Source organism: Notechis scutatus, chromosome 3 (assembly GCF_049901735.1).
Source record: "Notechis scutatus isolate UNSWTSFEM ecotype Mainland chromosome 3, rNotScu1.2, whole genome shotgun sequence".
Lineage (NCBI taxonomy): Eukaryota > Metazoa > Chordata > Lepidosauria > Squamata > Elapidae > Notechis > Notechis scutatus.
The window spans coordinates 45,740,935-45,764,419 of NC_142011.1; the positions used below are offsets into that span (position 1 = coordinate 45,740,935).

Here is a 23,485-nt window from a genome sequence, read left to right on the forward strand (position 1 = left end):
GCAGGCAGAATAATAGTCAGGTGGTGTCCAAGGGTCACAGCTTGTCGTGGATTCATCGGCTGGTCCAGGTTCAAAATCTGGATTGCAAGGTTCACAAATCAAGGCACATGGAGTGAGAATTAATGAACGGTTGCTGTTAATGGAGACCTTTTAACAGAAACAGCCCTTGTGTAGCTTATTTAGTGGGGCAGACTTCTTCTGCTGAGCAATCTCACAGAGCACTTTTGTTCTAATCTCTTTGCAGCCCACCGAACACTTGCAGTAATCCCATACCCTCATCTTCAGAGAGTGAAATCAGCTGTGACTGCTGGTTGCTGTTTGGTTCCACCACTTCTGCCTGCTCAGATGGCAGTCCATCTGATAGCACTGGAGTTGACTGTTCCTCATCTGTCAGCACTTTTGAAACTGGATCTGGCACTTGCTACTCATTATTGGTCTCCTCCTCAGACTCCAAATCCAAACCTACCATGACAATAAGTAATCGTTTCACCAGGACTATCTGTAACTTTCAGGTTGTGTTGAAGAAGTACCATATATACTTGCAGAGAAACTGAGAAAAAATAAGGTTTGGCTTATACGTGGATGGACTTATCCGCAAGTATATACAGTAATGCTTTTTTAAAAAAACTGTATTTCCTCTATGTACTCATACATAAACCCATACATGGATAAGCCAATGCTTAAATATTTGACCAAAATACCATGAAAGATGTGGATCAATTTATCTGCAGGTAGCACATTTTCACCAAAGTTTGATTAAAAATGTGCTTATGCACAGACGCCCTTATATGCAAGTATATCCAGTAACTTTAGCTTTTTATGAGATCGGCGGCTATATCGATTAGGTAAATAAGTATGGTAAATGGTTTGATATAGTAATATTGTTTATTATAGAAACTTCAGTGTAATGAAACATAATGAAACTTTGCAATCACAATTTAAAAATAAAACTAATCAAGTTTAGTGTACTATGTGCACAAAAGCACTAGATTTCTATCTAAAAAGATTACATTACAGCAACTGGACCAAACAACCTGAGATATTTCGTTACTCATCCAAGTAACTCCTTCAGTCAAAGTGAAAATTTTGGGTAGGCAGAGAGTCGTTGAAATGAACCAACTCTTGCTATACAGACTCCCAGGGGTTTCTCCCCAAAATGAAAAGCAATATATAAATGAAGACTCAATCATCCAGGTCAAAAGTATCTAAAAAGATTAAATCATAGCAACTGGATTGAAGTTTTCTAGATTTGTTAAATAGGTGATGCAAAGACTCATACTCTTCCTGTACTACAGGAGGGCTATATCCTGGTGGAACAGTCAGGCTTTCAATGCAGACCATCTCATGTTCAATCCTTGTGGGGCCAAGAAAGACCTTTGCTTTAAAACCCTAGCATTGCTACTATAAAATGTAATTACATGAACCGATAGCCAAATTCAGTTTAAGGCAAATTCCAAACTACATAAGAAATCTGTGGTAAAGAAAAACTTAAATCAGTTGCTTAATGCTTTCAACCTTTATCCAAATAAAATGAGGTTGATATTGGGCAATAACTTCAAAGAAGGAATTAGTCAGAATTACAAGCAATTACTCAGATATGGATGAGTAGCCAAGAGTCACTGTATACAAGGATCTACATTGCATACCCTAATCATTGCAGAAGGTACAATATCTCATTGCCACTACCAGTATGACTTTGAATTACACCTAAGAGAGACACAGGACAATGAACATTTTCACACATGCCACAAAATCAACTTCATCTGCCTGTGTTGTAAGGATAAAGCATGTACTACAAATTGAAAGGTAAATTTGATTTTCTGTTAAAAGAACTCCCCTAACCCACACATAAACAGCACAAATGGTCTTCAAAATGCTTTCAAGCATAGGTCCGGAAATGGTTGCTAAGAATATTGTGGGCTGCAAGAAAAATCCATCAATCAACCCTGGAACAAATAATGACTTGCTACTCCCTTGAGAAGATGATGATATGCAAGCAGGCATGTGATGCAAATCAATGTCAGAAAAAAAATTACTGTTTGGTAACTATGGGAAAAGTAAAAGAAGGGAAACTAATAAGTGCATGGAGGGTATCAAAGAATTATAGAACTGCCTTTGTTAGAGCTACAGATTCGTACTGTAAATAGGTTGAGATAGTGAGTGTTTATCTACAGTTGCAAGGAATTATCCTAAATAATTCCTAAGGTGGAATTCCCATAAAAGGAAGGTAGGTAACTCTTCCAAATAGATTTTTTAAAAATGAATAGAACAATATGATTCATTCTAATTGTAACCTTCACATTTAAATGTATTATCCTTTTGGACAATAGATGTGTAGGAGAAACAGGATTATCTTGCTTGCTTGCTTGTCAGAGGCCTATGATTGGCATCTCAGAAACTGAGCCTTGAAACTGACAGGCATTAGGTCTTCCCTACAAGGATTCTTCCACAGCCAGTATCCAGCTATGTTAACAACACTCAAATATTCTGAAATAATCTTCCAGGCAGATGAACAAAACAAATATTCTTTCATAAATAGATTAAAATCTAAACTTTTTCAAAGTCCTGCACAAAAGTATGCTTTGAAATTTAGAAAGGAACAGGAAGTTATTAAACAACTATAATACTGTAATTCTAAAGCACCCTGGGTGGATTCAACAACTGCTCCATCTTTTTTATACAGTATAGGATCCAACAGTGAGAAAAAAAATGTGAACTAGTTTTTAATAAAATAAAAGATTGAAGTGTGAAATGGGGAAAGGCTGAAGCTGGAAGGAGCACTTAAGAGGAAAGAGAACTTCAGATAGATATACATACAGTAGAATGGCAATGACAAAAATACTGTATTACATATTGTACTAAATCAGTGTTTTTCCAACTTGCCAACTTGAAGATGTCTGGACTTCTATACCCAGAATTTCCTGACCACCTAAGGACACACACATTAGGGATGCAGAGCTATTGTGATCCGAGGACCACATTTATTGCATTGTATGCATATGTGAATTTATTTTAAAATGTGGGGTACAGATAAATAATAGCCAGAGCAACAGAACCAATATATTTAAAGAGACGTGAGTATTTTCAGGATTTCCTTATCCAGGAATCTCTCTATTCAGTGGATTCATACAGCTCTATACAGCTGGATTCATGTATAGATAGCCCAAAACATACAACAGCAATTGAGATTGGAATTTCTATCACTAAGTCATAAAGCAGGAATGCATTGTTTGGTGAGGCAATCACAGTTGCCATTGTTAACCAAATCCACTGTTCATTAGGTGATGAAAAAGCAAGTCAGTGGGAAAGCAGGCAGGAAGTAGCAAGTCCCAGGTGGCTTGCAAGAAGGGAAGTGGCTGCTGCCAGGTGAGAGAGGCATAAGGGGGTCCATAAAAATGTAAGGGATGCACACCAGGGTTGGGAGAGGCATGCAGGGTGTGTGTGTGTGAGGAGGAGGAGGCATGGTTAGGGCTAAGGATAGTGTGCGAGGGTCCAAGGAAGTACAGTGATGATCTGTGAGGGTGTCTAAAGGTACAAGCAAGCCATGGCAAGGTTTGCGGTGTTACTTAGGATTGCCCAGCAAGGGCCAGGAAGGGTGCACAGGGACACACAAGGGTGTGACTGTCAGGGAGGGTATAGAAGGTTGTTATGGAGGCAAGGTGAGAGTTGGAGAGGGTGCATGGCATGAGTGGCCAGCACAGCACAGCACGAACACAGTGAGGCTGGGGGAGATTTATCCCAGCCACTTGCAACCTTCTCTGCTGGGTTCCCCATTGAGTTTCTAGAGAAGCTGCCAGGGAAGGTCACACATGGCAATCATGTGATTGAAGGTCACTGCAATCATCATAAGTATGAACTGGTTGTCAATTACCTGGATTGCAATCTTGTGATCATGGGTGTGTTAGGATGGCTAGAACTCCAAGAACTGGTCATAACCACAATTTGTTCAATGCCATTGTAACTTTGAATGGACTGAATGAATGATCAAGACTACCTGTACTGTATTTAGCTTTGCTTCAATTGTTAAAATAAATGGGTTTGTTAATTAAACTGTATGGAAGAGGCAGTCATTCAGCTGACAAACATAAAACACAGCTATATCGCCCTAGACTTAGTGTATTATATATTTTTCAAGGGGAAATTTAAGAAAACTTACAAATGATTAAACTATTGCACTAAATTTCCCCATAAGGCTGATTTTAAGAGTTTATAAAATAGAATAAAGCTGCTCATGGAGAAACAAATGACAAATAAGTAAGCAGGAGATAGCTATATCCACATAGCTAACAAAAGATGGGTTAAATAGAAGGGTAGAGAATGCAAGATGCTATAGCAAGGCCTTTTTTTAGAACAGTAATCGCCAACCAGTGGGCCGGGGACTACTGGTGGTCCGCAGGCAAAATTTTGGTGGTCCCAAAGCACCACCCAAAGCAATTAATCCAAGGAAAGCACCAAAAGTCTTTCTTTCTCTCCCCCAAACTCCACCAGAAACGAGTCTTTGGAACCCTGCAAGGCATCCTGCTCCAAGAGACTGCGCAAGCGCGACAAGTCTCACAAACACTCATTTCTGGTGGAGTTAGGAGGAGAGAAAGAAAGACTTCTGCTGCTTCTGCTGCTTTCCTTGCATAAAGCCTCTCTCTTTCTCCCCCTGAGAATGGAGCTGGAGTATGATCGATTGGTAGGAAAACAGGGTGGATAATTTTCCTGCAGACTTTTTTGGGGATTTTCCCAGGGTCTCTGGTCTGCGGGATTTAAAATTATGAGTTTGGTGGTCCCTGAGGTCCAAAAGGTTGGCAACCCCTGGTTTAGAACACCTGAGAATGTGCAATATATTAAGACCGATTGAGGGGTCCTTGGCACTCTCTGAATTTGGGTAACGAAACTTCTGTAAGAAAACAACCAAACTAGATAACATCATCAGTGGTAGCACGTTAGCATTGATGAGGTTACCCAGTTTGGGTAATGAAATATCTGCAAGGAAACAACCAAGTTCAGAGAGTAGCAGGGACCCCTCATTTCAATCCCGAGCTACAAATATTCTCCTTTATTGATAAGACTGATTTGTATGTCAGAATACCTGATTACTCTTCCAAAGCAGATATATATATCTGTCCATTTACCCGAAGCCAAGCTGCACTAAAGGCCTCCATTAAAGCAACACAATGCTGCCAGCCAATCAAGATACAAAAAGAGCCAGAAAACAGACAGAAGATATTAGAGACACCAATCAAGCAGAACACAGCAAACTCCGAGACCAATAAACACAGACCAAGACTCCCAACCAATCAGGATGAAGAAAAACCATTCTGGCACAGCAATAGGCTGCCCCAAATTCAAATCTGAAACTACTGTAAAAGTCTGACTCACAGACGGACACAATACAGAAGCCTGATGATGGCAGATGAGATTCTGCTGAAACGTTGCTACAACTTTAAAAGAACTACAATGACGTGGGAAAATACCCGAACCAAGCCGAACACCATACATGTAAGTACCGCATGAAAACTTAAGAAAACATATATATATATATATATATATATATATATATATATATATATATATATATATATATATATATATATATACGTGTTTCTCCAACAATATGGCCTCCACCAATAGGAAGCCCCACCATGTTTTATTGGCATAAAATCAAATTAAGCCCTCCCCAAATTAAGCCCCATATTAAACATGCGAAATGGAGGGGGAGAGCGGGGGCTTGCCGTTAGTAAGTACTTTTGTTGCATGCCCGGATATGGTGCCTGCCCGTTGGTGGGGCACTTCATATCGGGAGACCTTCCAACGCTGCTTCTCCCTTCTCCTCAGCTGCCTTCTCCCTTGCTGCATGGGCGTTTGGCGCAGCCATCGTGCGGCAACAGTCAGCTCCTCCTGCCCCGGAGCCTGAGGAGACACTTGGCTTCAGGCGCCCGTCTTCCTTTGCTTTGAAGGTAAAGCGACTATTTACAAAGCCTCCCCTGCCTGAGAGAGGCCAGCCCACCACGTGGGAGGCTAATCTCCCAGGGCCTCTTCCGTTCCTCCCCGACCTCCCTACGCTGCGCACCTTCTGACGCGCCACTCCCTTCAGCCCAGCGAGCTCTTCCACCCTCAAAGAGAAGGCCAAGCGGGCGGCTGCAGAGCAGCAGCAGCGGGTCTGAGTCGCTGCGCAGCAGAAACAGCCACCACCCGTAGCCCGACGTGGGGAGATCCACGGTTAGCGCCCGCCAGCCCGGGCGAGATTTGGGAACAGGGGCAGGAGAGGCACGCACACACCCGCGGCTCACTTTCCCAGCTTTGCCCAGCCCTTACGGCTCTGGCGCGCCCTGGCAGGATGAGCGGAGGGTCCGGGCGGGAGGCGCTCGCTGCCCGCCAGGCCGCGCCAGAGCCGTAAGGGCTGGGCAAAGCTGGGAAAGTGAGCCGCGAGTGTGTGCGTGCCTCCTCCTGCCCCTCGCTCCCAAATCTCATCCGGGCTGGCGGGCGCTAACCTCGCTCGTTCTCCCCCGCCGGGCTACAGGTGGTGGCTGTTTCGCTGCGAAGCGGCTCAGACCCGCTGCTGTTGCCCGCAGCCGCCCGCCTGGCCTTTCTTTGAGGTGGAAGAGCTCACTGGGCTGAAGGGAGCGGCGCGTCAGAGGCGCATGCAGCGTAGGGAGGTCGGGGAGGAACCGAAGAGGCCCGGGAGATTAGCCTCCCACGTGGTTGGGCTGCCCTCTCGGCAGGGGAGGCTTTGTAAAATAATTCCGCTTACCTTCGAAAGCAAAGGAAAGACGGAGCACCTGAAGCCAAGTGTCTCCTCAGGGCTCCGGTTGCAGGGAGGAGCCCTGACTGGCCGCACGTGGCTGCCGCCAAACGCCGCAGCAGCAAGGGAGAAGGAAAAGCAACGGTGGCCCGAACCCGAAGGTCTCCCGAATATCCAAGCTGTCGCCTCCCGCCCACCCACCCGAGGATGCAAGGGGGAGAATTAAGTCACCCCCAAAAAGACGTCCCAGCCGCTTTTTGGGGTCAAAAAAATAAGGCCCGGCCTTATTATGTGAGAAACACGTGTGTGTGTGTGTGTGTGTGTGTGTGTGTGTGTGTGTGTGTGTGTGTATATATATATATATATATATATATATATATATATATATATATATATATATATATATATATATATATATATATATATATATATAATGGCATTCAGCTTTGTTGGGTATTTTCCCACGTCATTGTAGTTGTGCTTTTAAAGTTGTAGCCTATATATATATATATATATATATATATATAAATATAAATATAAATTTATTTGTATATATATATAAAAAACAAGTAAACTTGCTATAACAAAAAGTACTGCAAGAACTGAATTTGGAGAAACACAGGGGCTCAAAATAGGGAAAGGGGTGAGATTATCATACATGTCATCCCTATCCCTCTTTATGTTCAATGAATCTATTCACATGAATAGCAAGATTGGAAAAGTGATGGCCTGAATGAAAATATGAAGCTGAAAGATATATGAAGCTGAAACATAATGAAAGTAAATAATGGATTGTGAAAAGTCCAGTTTCCTGCTAAAAATTAAGACAAAGTTAATGTCAAACAACTTGACTAGTAGACTTTGAATGGGTGGCAAAAAAGGAAAGGTGATAGTTTTGTTTGCTCAGACTCAAGAAAATATACACTGCTCAAAAAAATAAAGGGAACACAAAAATAAGGCATCCTAGATCTGAATGAATGAAATATTCTTATTAAATACTTTGTTCATTACATAGTTGAATGTGCTAACAACAAAATCACACAAAAATTATCAATGGAAATCAAATTTAGTAACCCATGGAGGTCTGGATTTGGAGTTACACTCAAAATTAAAGTGGAAAAAAACACTACAGGCTGATCCAACTTTGATGTAATGTCCTTAAAACAAGTCAAAATGAGGCTCAGTAATGTGTGTGGCCTCCACGTGCCTGTATGACCTCCCTACAACACCTGGGCATGCTCCTGATGAGGTGGCGGATGGTCTCCTGAGGGATTTCCTCCCATACCTGGACTAAAGCATCCCCCAACTCCTGGACAATCTGTTGTGCAATGTGGCATTGGTGGATGGAGTGAGATATGATGACCCAGATGTGCTCAATTGGATTCAGGTCTGGGGAACGGGCGGGCCAGTCCATAGCATCAATGCAGGAACTGCTGACACACCAGCCACATGAGGTCTAGCATTGTCGTGCATTAGGAGGACCCCAGGGCCAACCGCACCAGCATATGGTCTCATAAGGGGTCTGAGGATCTCATCTCGGTACCTAATGGCAGTCAGGCTACCTCTGATGAGCACATGGAGGGCTGTGCGGCCCCCTAAAGAAATGCCACCCCACACCATTACTGACTCACTGCCAAACTGGTCATGCTGGAGGATGTTGCAGGCAGCAGAACATTCTCCATGGCGTCTCCAGACCCTGTCACATCTGTCACATGTGCTCAGTGTGAACCTGCTTTCATCTGTGAAGAGCACAGGGTGCCAGTGGTGAATTTGCCAGTCTTGGTGTTCTCTGGCAAATGCCAAACGTCCTGCACGGTGTTGGGCTGTAAGCACAACCCCCACCTGTGGACCTTGGGCCCTCATACCACCCTCATGGAGCCTGTTTCTGACTGTTTCTGTCCCTCCTTGCACAAAGATGGAGGTAGAGGTCCTGATGCTGGGTTGTTGCCCTCCTACGGCCTCCTCCACATCTCCTGATATACTGGCCTGTCTCCTGGTAGTGCCTCCATGCTCTGGACATTATGCTGACAGACACAGCAAACCTTCTTGCCACAGCTCACATCGATGTGCCATCCTGGATGAGTTGCACTACCTGAGCCACTTGTGTGGGTTGTAGACTCCGTCTCATGCTATCACTAGAGTGAAAGCACCGCCAGCATTCAAAAGTGACCAAACCATCAGCCAGAAAGCATAGGAACTGAGAAGTTGTCTGTGGTCACCACCTGCAGAACCACTCCTTTATTGGGGATGTCTTGCTAACTGCCTATGCTTTCCACCTGTTGTCTATTCCATTTGCACAACAGCATGTGAAATTGATTGTCAATCAGTGTTGCTACCTAAGTGGACAGTTTGATTTCACAGAAGTGTGATTGACTTGGAGTTACATTGTGTTGTTTAAGTGTTCCTTTATTTTTTTGAGCAGAGTACATTATTGAATAAAGAGATTAATCTCATAGTGACAAGGTTAAGCAAGATCAGCATAGTTAAACGAATGGTCTTTCCATTGATAATGTAGGATCTATGACAAGAAATAGTGAGAGAAAGAAGATAGATATCTTCAAATTAGGGATCAGTAGATAGTGACTGAAAAAATCATGGACTGCAACAAAAACCAGTCAGTCACAACAAGAAATTAACTTCTCTGTTTAGATGACTAGACAGAATCAAGATTTTACAGAGCATCCTTGGAAGAGCTATACATGTGTCTATGCATGTGCCAAGAATCAAATCTTGCTGGAATAGTACAATATATGAGCTCCCAAGTAAATATTAAGACATCATGGTTTAAAATCCAATAGTTTTTAAAGTTCTTCAATATATGAAGTGAAAAACAAATCATATTTGTGGTTTTAGAGAAATGTGTGGCCTGTATGTTTCTTCTGACTGTAAATTCTGACCATAAAATTGGCAACAGTCAGCATAATAAAATATTTCCCTAATGTCACTCTCAACTTTCATCCCCAGAATTGTTAATAAGGCATTAGCCCATTAACAACAACTTTTGTTTCCTTGTTTGACTAAAAAAAGACAAAAATTGAGCCTACTTCTTTATAATATCAACAAAAGGAATTAAGGACTTGTAATACAGGAAGCAATGTGTACTGAAATCTATGAATGTGCTTAATCATAAAAGAGTGGCACACTAAACATAATAGACAGGGTGAGTTTAAAAGCATTATGTCTTGCTTTTAGGAAAAAAATTGTTCACAAAATCAAAATGGATATACAGTACTGCCAACTCTTGTGATATGTCTCATCATCTTTGATTATCTCTTCCTCAACTGCATTTCTAGCACACATTTAGAGACTTATGAATTTAAGATGAATTTCTTTCATATTCTTTTGAGATCTCATACCTTCCAAGAGAAGTATAAATTCTGAACCCCTGGTGAGTCAAAACAAGGATGCCAATAAAAATAATGGAATCTTTTTGGATGATCTAAGCATCACATGTAGTGCAAGACAAAATCTTCATGATATTTTGTGAGCACTGGGGGCTGCAGCTGTTAGTTTAAGGGTGTGTCTTCCAGCAGTACATCTCCGGCAAGGAGTAATTGCATTTTTCTTTCCAAATATAGTAATAAGACTTTTCTCTATTAACCCAAGAATTTAGGGATGTTCATTTGCAGTAATTTAAATAATGGACTGATCCTTTTTGAGGCCACCACTTCAGAGCAGATTTTAGCACAAATTGACTTGATTTGCAAATCTGATTGGGAGGAGGATCTAAAGTCTCAATATTCTTTGCTTGTACCAAAAACGGAGAATATTTATAGCTCAGGATTAAATTGTGGGGTCTGTGGTGCTCTCTGAGCTTGGTTGTTTTCTTCCAGACATTTCATTATTTAACTAGGTAACATGATCAATGTTAGTAAGGAGTGGGGTTTGCTCTCAATTTATATTCTAGTGGCTTGTTCTGTCAGTGGGAGTGGTCTTGCAGGTTTTGCTGGGCTGTTTACTGTTAACTTGTTTGCCAGTTTCTTGATTGAGGCATTGTTTACTTGATTGTTGGTCTGATGGTAATCTTGGTGTTACTCTATGCTCATCTGGATGTTGATTGCTGGTGGGAAGGTGTTTTGGTCTTTTTGTTCCCTTTTTATCTCCTTTGCACAGTATGTAGATATTATTTATGCCTATATGTCTATTGATGGCCACTTTGTTAGAGCACCAGGCTTCCAGGAATTCTCTCATGTTTTCAGTTTTGGCTTGATCTAGGATGGTCACAGTTTCCCAGTTGAAACTATGATTAAGTCTGTCCATATGTTGTGAAATTAAAGATTTTTCATCAGGTCTTCTGACTGCTAGTTGGCTAGATGGATGCTTTCTGCTAGTCTTCAGTGTTTGTTTTAACACACTGTTGCAGTTTTTATACTGTATGTGGTAGATGACTCCTGTGGGAACCTATGGGATCACCACTTTCAAGACTCATAGTGGAAGTCATAATGCAATATCTAGTACTCTGACAAATACAACCCAAAATATGGATCAGATATGTAGATGGCAAAATCACCATAATAAAATGGACCAATTAGGGAACACCCACAAAACCATCAACAACATCTTCAAAAGAATCTAATTCACCAGGGAAGAACAACAACTCACTACCCTTCCTGGATATCCTGATCAACAGAGACTATGATGGCAAACTAGAAACACAAGTATACCAAAAAAAACCACTCACACCAATCAAATGCTCCACTATCAAAGTAATTATACAACCTCCTACAAGAGAAGCTGTAAGAACTCTATTTAGATGAGCACAAACACACTGAAGAAACTCTGAACAGCAGAAAAAGGAAGCAAATTATCTTCCAACAAAATCGATGTCAGTGTAACTTCATAAAAAAGTGTCTGACCACTCAACCAACACAGCATAACCAATACAAATCATAAAAAGACAACAGTCAAAAACATCCCAGAAACCACCAACAGACTATCACAACCTCATGGAATCTGACCAATTAAAGCCCTCCAAAACATTTTAAACAAACCAAAAGACGCAGCAGCCCCAGAAAAAAACAGGCACCATCTACAAAATACAATGTAAAGACATCAACAATCACTATGAACTGAACTGAATGTACATACAATTGAAAAGCTGTACACTTGGCACATGAAACACTTGGACACAGTGTCTGTTATCCATCACATATCTCAAAGGTGTATCTTCAGGTCAACTGACTGGCAACACTGAGATAAACAATTTATGTCTTGATTTATTAAAGATAAATTTGTGCCATTTTCATCTGCCCTGTCCACATTCCCTTCTCACTCTACCAACCTTGGCCCATGTGAAGGTAGCCCATTGGAATGTAGAAGCCTGCTTCAAACTGGAAAGCCCCATGAAAGCCCCTTCGAGTTTCACCATATCCAAGACCAAACCACAGTAGCCAATTACCGGTATGTTATAGAAGTGGAACATTCTCATTCATTCAAATAAAAGTTGGAAAGTCAGCTGTTAGGGATATTATATATCAGCAAAGAGGTTGGACTGGGAGACCCACGTTTATGTCCCATCAAATAGCAGAAGGAAGTCCAGGCAATTAATCCATCCAATTCAGTACTGTCCACATGGATTGGGAATGGAGTGTGTGTTATGCTTCATTAGGTTTAACCATTTTTTGGTAACTATTTTACTAAAAAAAAAAGTTCTCAAGCCGAAAAAGAGCTAAACATTTTGCCTCCTCCAGAGACTCCATAACACAGCTGTATTCTTTGAAATGTTCAGAGGCTAGAAATAAATAATTAATCAAGAAAGCAAGCAAGCAAGCAGCATCTGTCACTGCAAAAAGATTGCTAAATGGATTACCTGCTATGCTGCAGTAAGAGGTTTGGACCCAATGGACCCATTCACATGTCTTGGCTGACCCAAGGGAGCCCTCAATCTCCCCTCATTTACACCAGCAGCACATGAGTCAGGCTACCCTGGCAGCCATTTTCTAGGTCCTAACTATTGGAGGCTGCTGCTTGCTTTTTCATATGTTCCTGCTGGAGATGACCAGGTTGACCCCAAGGGCAGGGTCAAATATGTCATGTAGAGGTAGCATGAAATAAACTTGTAATACTTTTGAACTCTTATCCCAGCTCCTGGTTTCTTGTACCTGACAATTGCTGTTTCTTTGAATGCAAATTAAACAGTGGGTCAGTGGCACTGCAGATTTTTGTGGAGGGAGGGTTGGGCAGCTCATCATTCTTCCTCTTGTTGGGTCTGGCTGGTTAAAGCAGACTGGTTAGAGAAGTGCAGATGACTCTACAAAGGCAGTCACAATGGGGTGCTAGAGGAAACCTCTTTAAAAGGGCCTCTCTATGAATTTGTCTCAATCATATAGAGACAGGTTACTCATAAGTAGTACTTAGAGTGGATGCATGAGCAAAGTTATCTTAGTTTCCAAATAAGCTTGATTTATCTGGGGATAAAAATAATTTCTCCTTTGAAGTAACAATTGGGATCATCTAACTGAATACTTCTAATTCCATTATACAGTAACCCATCACCTCTATAGATTGAATTAAGAATGTTGTGACAGAGTCAACGGATAATGACAAATCACATATTGGACAACTGTGCTCCCATGTCAATAGATTTCAGTTTTAGGACTTGGTTGGAAAATTAATTTTTAGATGTAAAAATGCCATTTAACTCAATATCATCTGTTCAAATAACATCCTGCAAGATAGCATCAGTTAGAGAAACAAGTGTTTTCAAACACTGCACAGAGACAAGCCATCATTTTTTATAGTGTCTTCAAAGGTAACTGCTGAGATCCTGATGATGGAGCATTAAGGATTTCATAGGGGTGGGGGGAAACTAAAAGGCATTCAAAAGTATTTTGTTTTCCAGGTCAATTAGTTCTCCACAAGTGTGTTAAGCATAACCATCAACATTTCTCCTTCCAAATGTACTTGATCATCTGATGACAAGAATAGAATTTTCTTCAGTATTAGTTTATTAATACCTATAGAAGAGAATATATGCCGCTCAGGGTTGAATTGAGGAGTCCTTGGTGCAAGCAAACAACCAAGCTAAGAAAGCACCAAGGACTCCACAGTTATTAACAGCTGTCTACCTGGCACTTGGGAAGTAGCCTTCTATCTCAGTTTTTCCCTAGTAAAGTGAGAATTGCAGCATATTTCATAACTCAGAAAACACATTGTACATTGTAGGACGAAAACATAAATTTAAAAGACCAGCTAATGTTCTTGCAAGTTCAATTGAGATTTTAGAAACTTGTACATCAAGCTATGATTTACTAGTTGCACTGTATACAAGTCTTGGTTCTTAGACTGCATCTAATGGAATGCTGGGAGTTACTCTTAGTCAGCAGAAATGGACATACTTAGAACTGTTAGGAAAAACGTAATATTGATCAATGATTAGCCTACTCTAATCTTTAAGAAACTTTTGCCAATGAATTTTACTTTAATGATAAAAATACATGGCCAAACAGTTTCTTTCATGCTTAAATAGGCTCTGTTACTACAGATAATTCAAGCAATATACATAACTGTCTGGAAAGAATAGGCCCCCTTTTACTATTCTAAATAACATAATCATTTGATTTTCCTTTCATTTTTCCTTTAAAAGTTTATTGGACAGAATCAAATTATGGAGTTGTCTTAGAAGAATGATGCTGGACAATAATAGAGCAAGTTTCTGACATAGAAGATACTGTCCAATATTTCCAAGACAGATTATTAGAAATCAAGATGTAATCCCATATTTTTCTCAAAATGATCCAAACCAATTCACACACAATTTCTCTTTCATTAATGTGACAGCTACTCTGTGATCTTTTCTACATAAATCATACACTTATAAAAATTCTATTCTAAAGATTTTATGGAACAATTCCTCATCACACTATAAAGTTTGAAGTCAAATAATTATCAGTATATAGCATGATGTATGTTCAAGCATATCAATAGTTAAATGTGACTGTGCTTCTTGACTCCATAATTATGAGGTTGAAAAGAATAATTAGTGTGACTGATTTTATTTAGAGTTGTTGTAATGGAACAATATCTTTTCATACAAAACTGTTGTTACATGAATATTTTGTGTGCTTGCCTTTATTCAAGAAATTCTAACACATGCATTGATCTTGAGATTATTAAATATTATGCAAACATTTTGTGAATTAAAAGAATTGGTTTTAAAGACTGTTTAATAGAAAACCTTGATCAAAATATAGTCAATACCTTTAAAACACCAAGATTTAAAACAAGTAGATTGTTAAAACTTTTTCCAGATTAAACATCAGTTGACAGATATTAATCATAACTTAAAATGGGAACCTCAAACAAATTAATATAGCAGCAATTATACAACACAAATTGGGAGCAAGATGGGGAATTACTGTTCATGTTTTCCACTTTACAGGAATCATTTCCTTATTATTTGTTCATTGATGATTTAAAAAGAATAACATCTTGTCCTGGAACTCTGTATGAAAATGGAATATTTACTATTTTACCGTACATCAACTTAAATGCTTATTGGCCACTAGATGTTAACTGCCAACTTTTCAGAGAAGAAGACAGCTTGAATTTGAACACTAGGGTTATTAAAACAAGTCCTTTACAACAAACCTCTTAGATTACAAAGAGAAATTCTCAGCATGATTTCTCCAGCCTGAGGTTTCTATGTCAATGTCCATCAGGCATGCTGCGTTCTGCTGGTTCCCCACTGTAAATCCTTCTGGGATCCTGCCACATGCTCCATTTTCCCAAAGTCTGCAACCACCTCTATGCAGGCAAAAGAGTTCACATAACCACAGTGATGTCATTTGAACAGACCCAAGAGTTGCTAATGTAGGCCCTGGAAAGTGATCTTATAGCATGATTGATTTCTGTGGAATTTCTCAACTGACAGGTATATGGTCAATACAATAAAGATCACTTTGCATGGCCCCTGTTCATATTTGATCTTTGACTTTGATTTTATTTGGATAAGCCCTCTGAAAGTTATTGGAAGATCTGCTTTAAATAATTCACGAATAGAAAGAAGCACATTGATTTTGGAACCAGACATTGGCCTAATCTGCAAAAAAAAAATCAAACTTAGCAAGCAAAAGCAATAAAATGTGGAAAAGTGTGTGTGTGTGTGCTGCATTCACAATTACCTGTGTAAGAAGAGCATATCTAAGAGGGGTATTGGTTAACTGCTTTTAAGATAACTGATTCTAAATTTCCCTTGTGACTGCATCTCTATCGTTGTTCAATCTTATTTCATTGTAATCTATCATTTAAACAACCAATTATGTACATAGCTACTAACTGCTTGATTTTGGTGTGAAGGGCTGCTCTTAAAGACACAGGGACCAGGTTCGCTCTGAATAGGTATTGCCCACAACTGTGTTAGGTGCCCTCCACAATCTAACTCATCCACCCACACATCCACCCACCAGAAATGTCCTCTGGATTGTACTGTCCATCAAATCCAGTCTCTGCAGCAACACATAGGTTAAAGTCATAAAGTTAAGCCATAGTTTGTGTGTGAGCCACCGTGGCCTGCACATAAAACGTATTTCCTCAAAACAAAGCATTGTACGACTGGCTTCTCCCTTTTTTCCTGACTTATCACAGTCCAAGCCAGAGAATCTGGTTTCTACTACCCATTCTGCTTATGTATTTAGGAACTAGGACTAAAACTGCATGGAGTCATTTTTAAAGGAAAACAAAATCCCTTCAGTATTTCTGCTTGATGGAGTCAATTCAACACACATGTACCCAGAATTAAGCCCTGATTTATGCCCAAACTTGTGGCCAGGACTTATGAGGAACTGGGCATGGCTTTCAATAGGCATAGACGCCCCAAACTTTGCCTAAGGCCCTTAATTTAGACAGTCAGGAACTGCAGCATCAGATCTGTTCCAGCCTTGTAGCACCGGAAAACAGGCGCGGGCATAGAAGTAGGCTCTGATTTCTAGGGCACAGCTTGGCACGCATCCCAACCTTGGCACGCATCCCACCCAGCAAGCGATGGTCATCACCTTCCTGGATACTGAAAAGGTGCCCGGGTGGCAGAAGAGAAAGGGGCTCCCCTCCATCTCTCCCGGCCCGGCCAACAGCATCTTCGCTCCCAAAGGAACGAGGCGGCAGGCGATGCCGATGGCGAGAGCCCGAGGCAGCGCGCAAGAGCGGGAATCGCTGACTTACGTTCTCTTGAACACGCCGCCCAAGCAGCTCCCGACCAGCAGGCAGAACTGCTGCGAGAAGAAGACCCAGGTGATCTGCGACAGCGAGCTCTGGGTCTGGCAGCTCAGGTCGAGCAGGGTGGGCCCCAGAAAGGCGATGCACAGGCCGAAGCTGAAGAAGACGCTCCAGTAGGTCAGCGTGGGCTGAAGGTTCCTCTTGAAGAGATTCGTCACCCGCGCATCCCAGCGCCACATCCTCGGCTTGCGCTCCTGCCTTCGTCCGCCTTCCTTCCCCGAGCAAGTCCCTGCTGGGACGGGCGGAGCGGCTCCAACAGGCGAGTGGCGCCCCCTAGTCACCCGCGCTCCGGATCCGCACCGACCTAGCCGGAACCGCGCTCCGGGCAGCAGCAAGCCGAAACCTCGGGGAAACCTCTTCCCTTCAGCCGAGCCAGCGCAGTCGCCTTTACGGCAGTGGTATCCTGCTTGAAAACACCTGCAACCGGATACCCCTCCCCGCCCGCCACGCCTCGCCTCGCCTCTCCGCCCAGCCGCGTCCCGATTCTGCCTTTGCTCCCTCTCGCGATCGCGCGTCCTCCGCCTCAGCTGCCCCGGTCCCGGGTCCGGCGGTTGCCGATCCCCAAGCGGCTTAGTCGGCTTCTCCCCGTCTCTCCACCTCAAGAGAAGGATGCGTATCGCGCAAAGCGAGCGGACAGAGCAGTGCTGGATTGGCACTGGCTCCGCCCCTTCATCCTAGAGGGCCGCTCATAAACAACCGGCCCAGTCGCCTCCCTTGGCCGGCTCCCCGGGGCACCGGCTGCGACGGCGAAGAGGCGCCAAGGGGACCAGCCGGCTCTGACTCGCGCTCGCCCTTGCGCCCAGCAACAGCTCGAGCTCACTCGCGGAGACGAGAGGCGGCCGCGTTCTCTCCAGGGTCGCCTTTCTCCATCACCTGGGAGCTGCGCGTAACCTTCCTCCGCAATGCCGCCTCCAAGAAACCGGATTGGCGCGCAAATGGGTCAGCTCTCCCGGTGCGGCTCTTTCGCTGCCCAACGAAACCGTGTCCCGGACGCGGCATCTTCTGAGTTGGCGGATTGTTTCAGACGTGCCTGTTCTCCGACACGGAAGAGCCCGGAACTCCTCACCTGTCTGCCCCCAGTTTACAATTCCCGCCTCTTCCATTTGAGATGTTCTTATCACTCCCCCAATCACTTTTCCATAGGCAAAAAGAGAGAGAGAACCATTTGAAACTACTCCAAACAGTGCTGAGATCCCCCCCCCTTTATTGGTTTGTTTGCTCTGTTCTTGAGAAATGGAGGTGCCATAACTCACATTAAATATTACTAAGTAACTTCTTCTGTTAAAGCCATCAGCATTCACCTCATAAATGGCCTACTCCTCTTCCCAACACTGTGTAATGGTTAAGGGGGAAGGAATTTCTCTTCCCTTGCAGTTAGGAACCAGCAGAGAGATTTGAGGGAAGAAAGGTCCACCCTCACAGGTACTGTAAATAGAAACCTTCCCTTGGATTGCATTCACATGAGAGCTATCTGGTTCTAAAGTTTTGGCAAGATCCAGGTGTGGCTAACACTCAATCCTTTGTTCTTTCAGATTATGCTTTGGGGAGTCTGGATTGCCACGAATCAATGTTTCTACATGGTCAATTTCTTCTTAAAATTGTTTTCAGTGGAGAGTTTGGGCAGATATAACAAAGAGACATGCAGTCACTAGTTAGTATGTATTTTGTGTGTGTGTACAGACAAATATTTACATATTGGCTATATGCTCAGCAGCTGGTTCACATGTTTCATGAGATAGTTTGCTTCACTCACAGCAGAAGATCTTGACTAGGAAGCAGGTAGCTGCATTGTGTTAAGCTATTATCATGGAAACTTTAGTGCTATCATCACTTAAAGTGGTCTTTCACATGTCTGGAAACATTCAAACAGGAAATGTGGTATCTCATGTTTTTTCCCTTTCACATTCTCCTGATATGCAAAGAAAGGTCCAATGTGTCCTTGCTTAAGAAAATACAGTATGTTGTCTACATTTGGATCTGGAATATTAACAGAACAAATTCAGTGACTTAGAAAATTCCTGAATTTGCAAGATTTAATTAAAGAAAGAGTATCTGGACAAGTGTTTCCAGGGAAGACAGTGGCATTTCTTCCCAACATTTTTAACTCCTTAGACCCTATCTCCTCCTGCTCCATTCCTTTAAAGCAATATGCTAAAACCTTGGGCCTTTTAAACTATATTTCAAAGGGTATCCAAAATCTAGAGGAAATGGGAAATGCTTCTTTGTCCAATGAACTCAATTTTTTTTGTTCTAGGTTCTAGTGTTTTTTTTTAAAAAAAATACAATATATATTATGGATATATATTATGTAGCAGGCTAGATTGGAGTTAATGTTCCACTTGTGCAGAAAACTCCCTCTGGAGGAGGAAGAGTTTATAAATATTTTACCTGCTGCATTTGAAACAGTAACTGGATTTTTTAAATAGCTTTCTTGCTTGCTTTCTTCCTCCAGCCTTATTCCTCCCAGAAAGTGCAGTACAGTACTTAGGCAAGTGAAGCAGAGATGATTCAGTGACATGTTTTCATTTTCTTTACTCAAAATTTTTGGCAAGATGGATTACAATTAAGATTAAGGCAAAGACTGCCTCAAATTGAATTTGTCTTCTAGATTTTTCATGATTGTAATATGGAAGTGATTTTCCCATTACTTTATTATTGCTATCCAAGTGCTAACCAGTCCTTGCTTAGTTTTTCAAGATCAGCAAAGGTTGTTTAGCTGCCGCCACCTAATCGAAAAATCACTACGCAATCTAAAACCATCTCTATCTATTGGACCGGATGGAATATGTGCCTACTTCTTAAGAAAGCTATCCACTGCCATAGCCAAACCTCTAAGCATAATCTTTGAAAAATCTTTCAGGACCAGCTCCTTGCCTAACCTATGGTCACAAGCCACAGTCATCCCCATCTTCAAAAAGGAGACCCAAGCCTAGTTGAAAATTACAGGCCAATCTCCTTATGCTGCGTCACCTGTAAAGTCATGGAATCAATTATTAACCAATCCATCATCCTCCACTTAGAGACAAACAACCTACTCTCCAATAAACAATTTGGTTTCAGAAAAAACTATCCTGTAATCTGCAACTCTTACACTGCAAAAACATATGGACGACACAACTCGACCAGGGCAAAGCAATTGACGCAATCTACATAGACTTCTGTAAAGCCTTTGATTCAGTGGTACACGACAAACTACTCCTAAAAATAAAATCCTATGGTATCTCTGGACAACTGAATAACTGGATAGAAGCATTCCTGTCAAACAGACAACAAATGGTCAAAATCGAACCGTCCTATCAAATCCAGTACCTGTCAATAGTGGTGTCCCCCAGGGCAGTGTTCTAGGACCAACTCTCTTCATACTCTACATAAACGACCTCTGTGATCATATTAAGAGCAATTGCGTTCTCTTCGCTGATGATGTAAAGCTGTTCAATACCACAGACAATACTGCTACCCTACAAAAAGATCTTGACTATGTATCTGAATGGTCAAACAAATGGCAACTTCAAATCTCAACAAATAAATGCTCTGTCTTACATATTGGCAAAAAAATCAGAAAATAAAATACAAGCTGAATAGTCAAGATCTTGTTGATGACCCAAGCTCTGTAAGGGACCTTGGAATACTCACCTCTAATGATCTAAGTGCTAGAGCCCACTGCAACTACATAGCCAAAAAGGCATTAAGAGTTGTTAACCTAATCCTACGTAGTTTTTTCTCTGGTAATATCACACTACTAACCAGAGCATACAAAACATTTGCTAGACCAATACTCGAATACAGTTCATCAGTCTGGAACCCTCATTACGTATCTGATATTAGCACAATTGAGAAAGTCCAGAAATATTTCACAAGAAGAGTTCTCCACTCTTCTACTCGTTGTAGAATACCTTATGCCACCAGACTTGAAATTCTAAAACTAGAAAACCTTGAATTACGCCGTCTTCGGTCTGACTTAAGCATGGTATATAAAATCATACATTGCAATGTCCTACCTGTCAATGAATACTTCAGCTTCAACCATAACAACACAAGAGCACACAATAGATACAAACTCAAAGTTAACCGCACCAAACTTGATTGCAGGAAATACGACTTCAGCAATAGAGTGGTCAATGTCTGGAATACTCTACCCGACTCTGTAGTCTCTTCCCCAAACCCCAAAAACTTTAACCTTAGACTGTCTACTATTGACCTCACCCCTTTCCTAAGAGGTCTGTAGGGGCGTGCATAAGCGCACCATCGTGCCTACCGTCCCTGTCCTATTGTTTCTCTTATTCTTTTATTTTTCTTATATGTACCCATTTCATGTATTCACAACTATGTATACACTTATACTTATTATCTTGTAAACAATTGGCAAATCAAATAAATAAATAAATAAATAAAATAAATAAATAATTGGGCATTAAACTAGTTCCCCAAACTTCTTCAAAAATTGTTTCTCCAGATGTGGGGGAACCACACAGTTCCATCTACATTGATAATTGTTTATTCCTTGTAATTGATAAAAAAGGCTAAATGTGTTCCTCCCTCCCATACTTGAAAAGGATGGTCACCTTGCAAAGATATCCTACTGTAACTAGTGGAGTTTGTGTGATCAGATCAGATTGTGGTCTGAAGGTCTTGTCTTTAATTACTTCAGATGTCCTATTATAAGGCAGGTGCTATGAATACTCTTTTAAAGGTGATTTTTTAAAATGTTAAGTTAATGCAGGGGTCCCCAAACTTGGCAACTTTAAGACTTGTCCATAAGTCTTAAAGTTGCCAAGTTTGGAGACCTCTGAGTTAATGGATTAAGACTGTGTATTAATAATGAGATGTAACACGACCATTTAAACGGGAAGAAAACCAGGAATGGCAACACCAAAACATTCAGTCAGATGTTTTGAAATCCCCTTTCTTGCCTCTTTGTTGAAACAGTACCAATTAAAATGTTGACAGACAAATTATATCAGCAATACATAGCTGCAAATATAACTTCCATCATTGTATGAACATTATTTTGTTACTTTCCCATACATAAAAAATCCTCAGTTGCTGATATGCTGATAAATTTAGAGGATTGAACCAAGAAGACCTCTGCATCCTTGACAATAATTTTCTAAAGTATTAATAATCTTGTGATTTCCCCCCAAAATATGGAATAGTGCAATTAATTATCCTGATTAGGTATTGGAAAATATTGATTTACAATGCATTCCTGGGCAAATCTCAGAAATAATTCTCACCAGGCAATTATCCAAGGTATCATGCACACAGAAGGATTGTGCCAGATGGACATAATCTAAATCAGATTTTTCCCAATCTGCCACCCTTCAGAAGTGTTGAATTACAAATCCTGTCATGTTTTTAGCTAGTATGCTCTTTGAAGGATATGAGTTATAGTACAGCACATCTAGAGGTGATAAGGCAAATGAAGAACATTCCCTAAACTGCTATTTTAAAGGCTTAATTGGATCCCCAGGTAACCAATAATAAAACTGTATAATGTTCTCAATATTTTCTAGTTCCGTTTGTATTGTATTTTGTATGTAGCTGTATTCAGATTTAGATACTGAATTTAATAGTGTTAATATGTTCTGTAAGTCATGCCACCTGCCTAACCCAGCCATCTTCTTCCTCAAGTCTCTAGTACATATCTTTTCACTATGGTGTTATTTTGCTGTTTTCTATAATACCGGCTACATAGACTATGTCATATACTGTCCTCATTATGGGTATTTTTTCTTAAAAAAAAATTAAATGAAATCCCACAAATTCTGGAAGATTTTTACAGAATTCTTTAGTTTTGATATAACCACTAAATATTTTATTTATTTGTGTATATGTTTCTGATATGACCAGGTTGAATACAGGATAGATACAGCAGAGTCACTAGGTTAAGTGGGTTAATGTGCATTGAATAACTTAAAATGGTTTATAAACAGGTTCCCTTGATTCTGCAATGTTTGTACAGTCAGTAGTTGCCTTCTGTGATACTAAATATATTCCTAACCCTTCCCTCTGAAAGGTGGAGATTTTTCTAAGCTAAGAATCCGATCCTCAAACCTGTCTTTCAATCTATATCTCCCCAATTCCTCTACTACCAGTTGGATAGTAGAGGATGTCAATGGCTAATCCTTTCACCATGGAAACACCTTGGTGCTTCCAAAGTAGTAGTAGTACTATCAGTTTCCTCCTCTTCTTCCTCCTGATATATAAACAGGGAGAAGATATCCTGCTTTGGCTGATATTTCTGACATCCATCATCACAGGTTCTTCTAGAAAGTTATATTTCAGAGGTCTCCAAACTTGACAATTAAGACTTGTGGACTTCAACTCCCAGAAATCTCCAGCCAACATAGCATAGCTATGAGTTGAAGTCCACAAATCTTAAAGTTGCCAAGTTTGGAGACCCCTGTTATATTGGAATATGCTTGCTGGCTTCAGGTTATACTTGTTTTGTTTCAACTTTGTGTGGTTCATACATCATGCCAAGTCACCTTGTGATTTGTATGGTTTTGGGTTAGGATATTGTGTGAACCCTGGCTGCTGTAA

The 23,485-nt window shown here is 41.1% G+C and overlaps 1 protein-coding gene across 1 annotated transcript in view; it reads right to left on the minus strand.

Annotated features, from left to right (window-relative positions):
• Nucleotides 1-19,188, minus strand: part of SLC60A1 (solute carrier family 60 member 1) — a 49,655-nt gene extending 30,467 nt beyond the window's left edge. Inside the window, exon 1 of the mRNA XM_026676829.2 lies at nucleotides 16,889-19,188. Within this exon, the coding sequence (XP_026532614.1) occupies nucleotides 16,889-17,121 (233 nt within the window). The 5' untranslated portion in view covers nucleotides 17,122-19,188. The remainder of the gene's footprint in view (nucleotides 1-16,888) is intronic.
• Nucleotides 19,189-23,485: the final 4,297 nt, after the last annotated feature.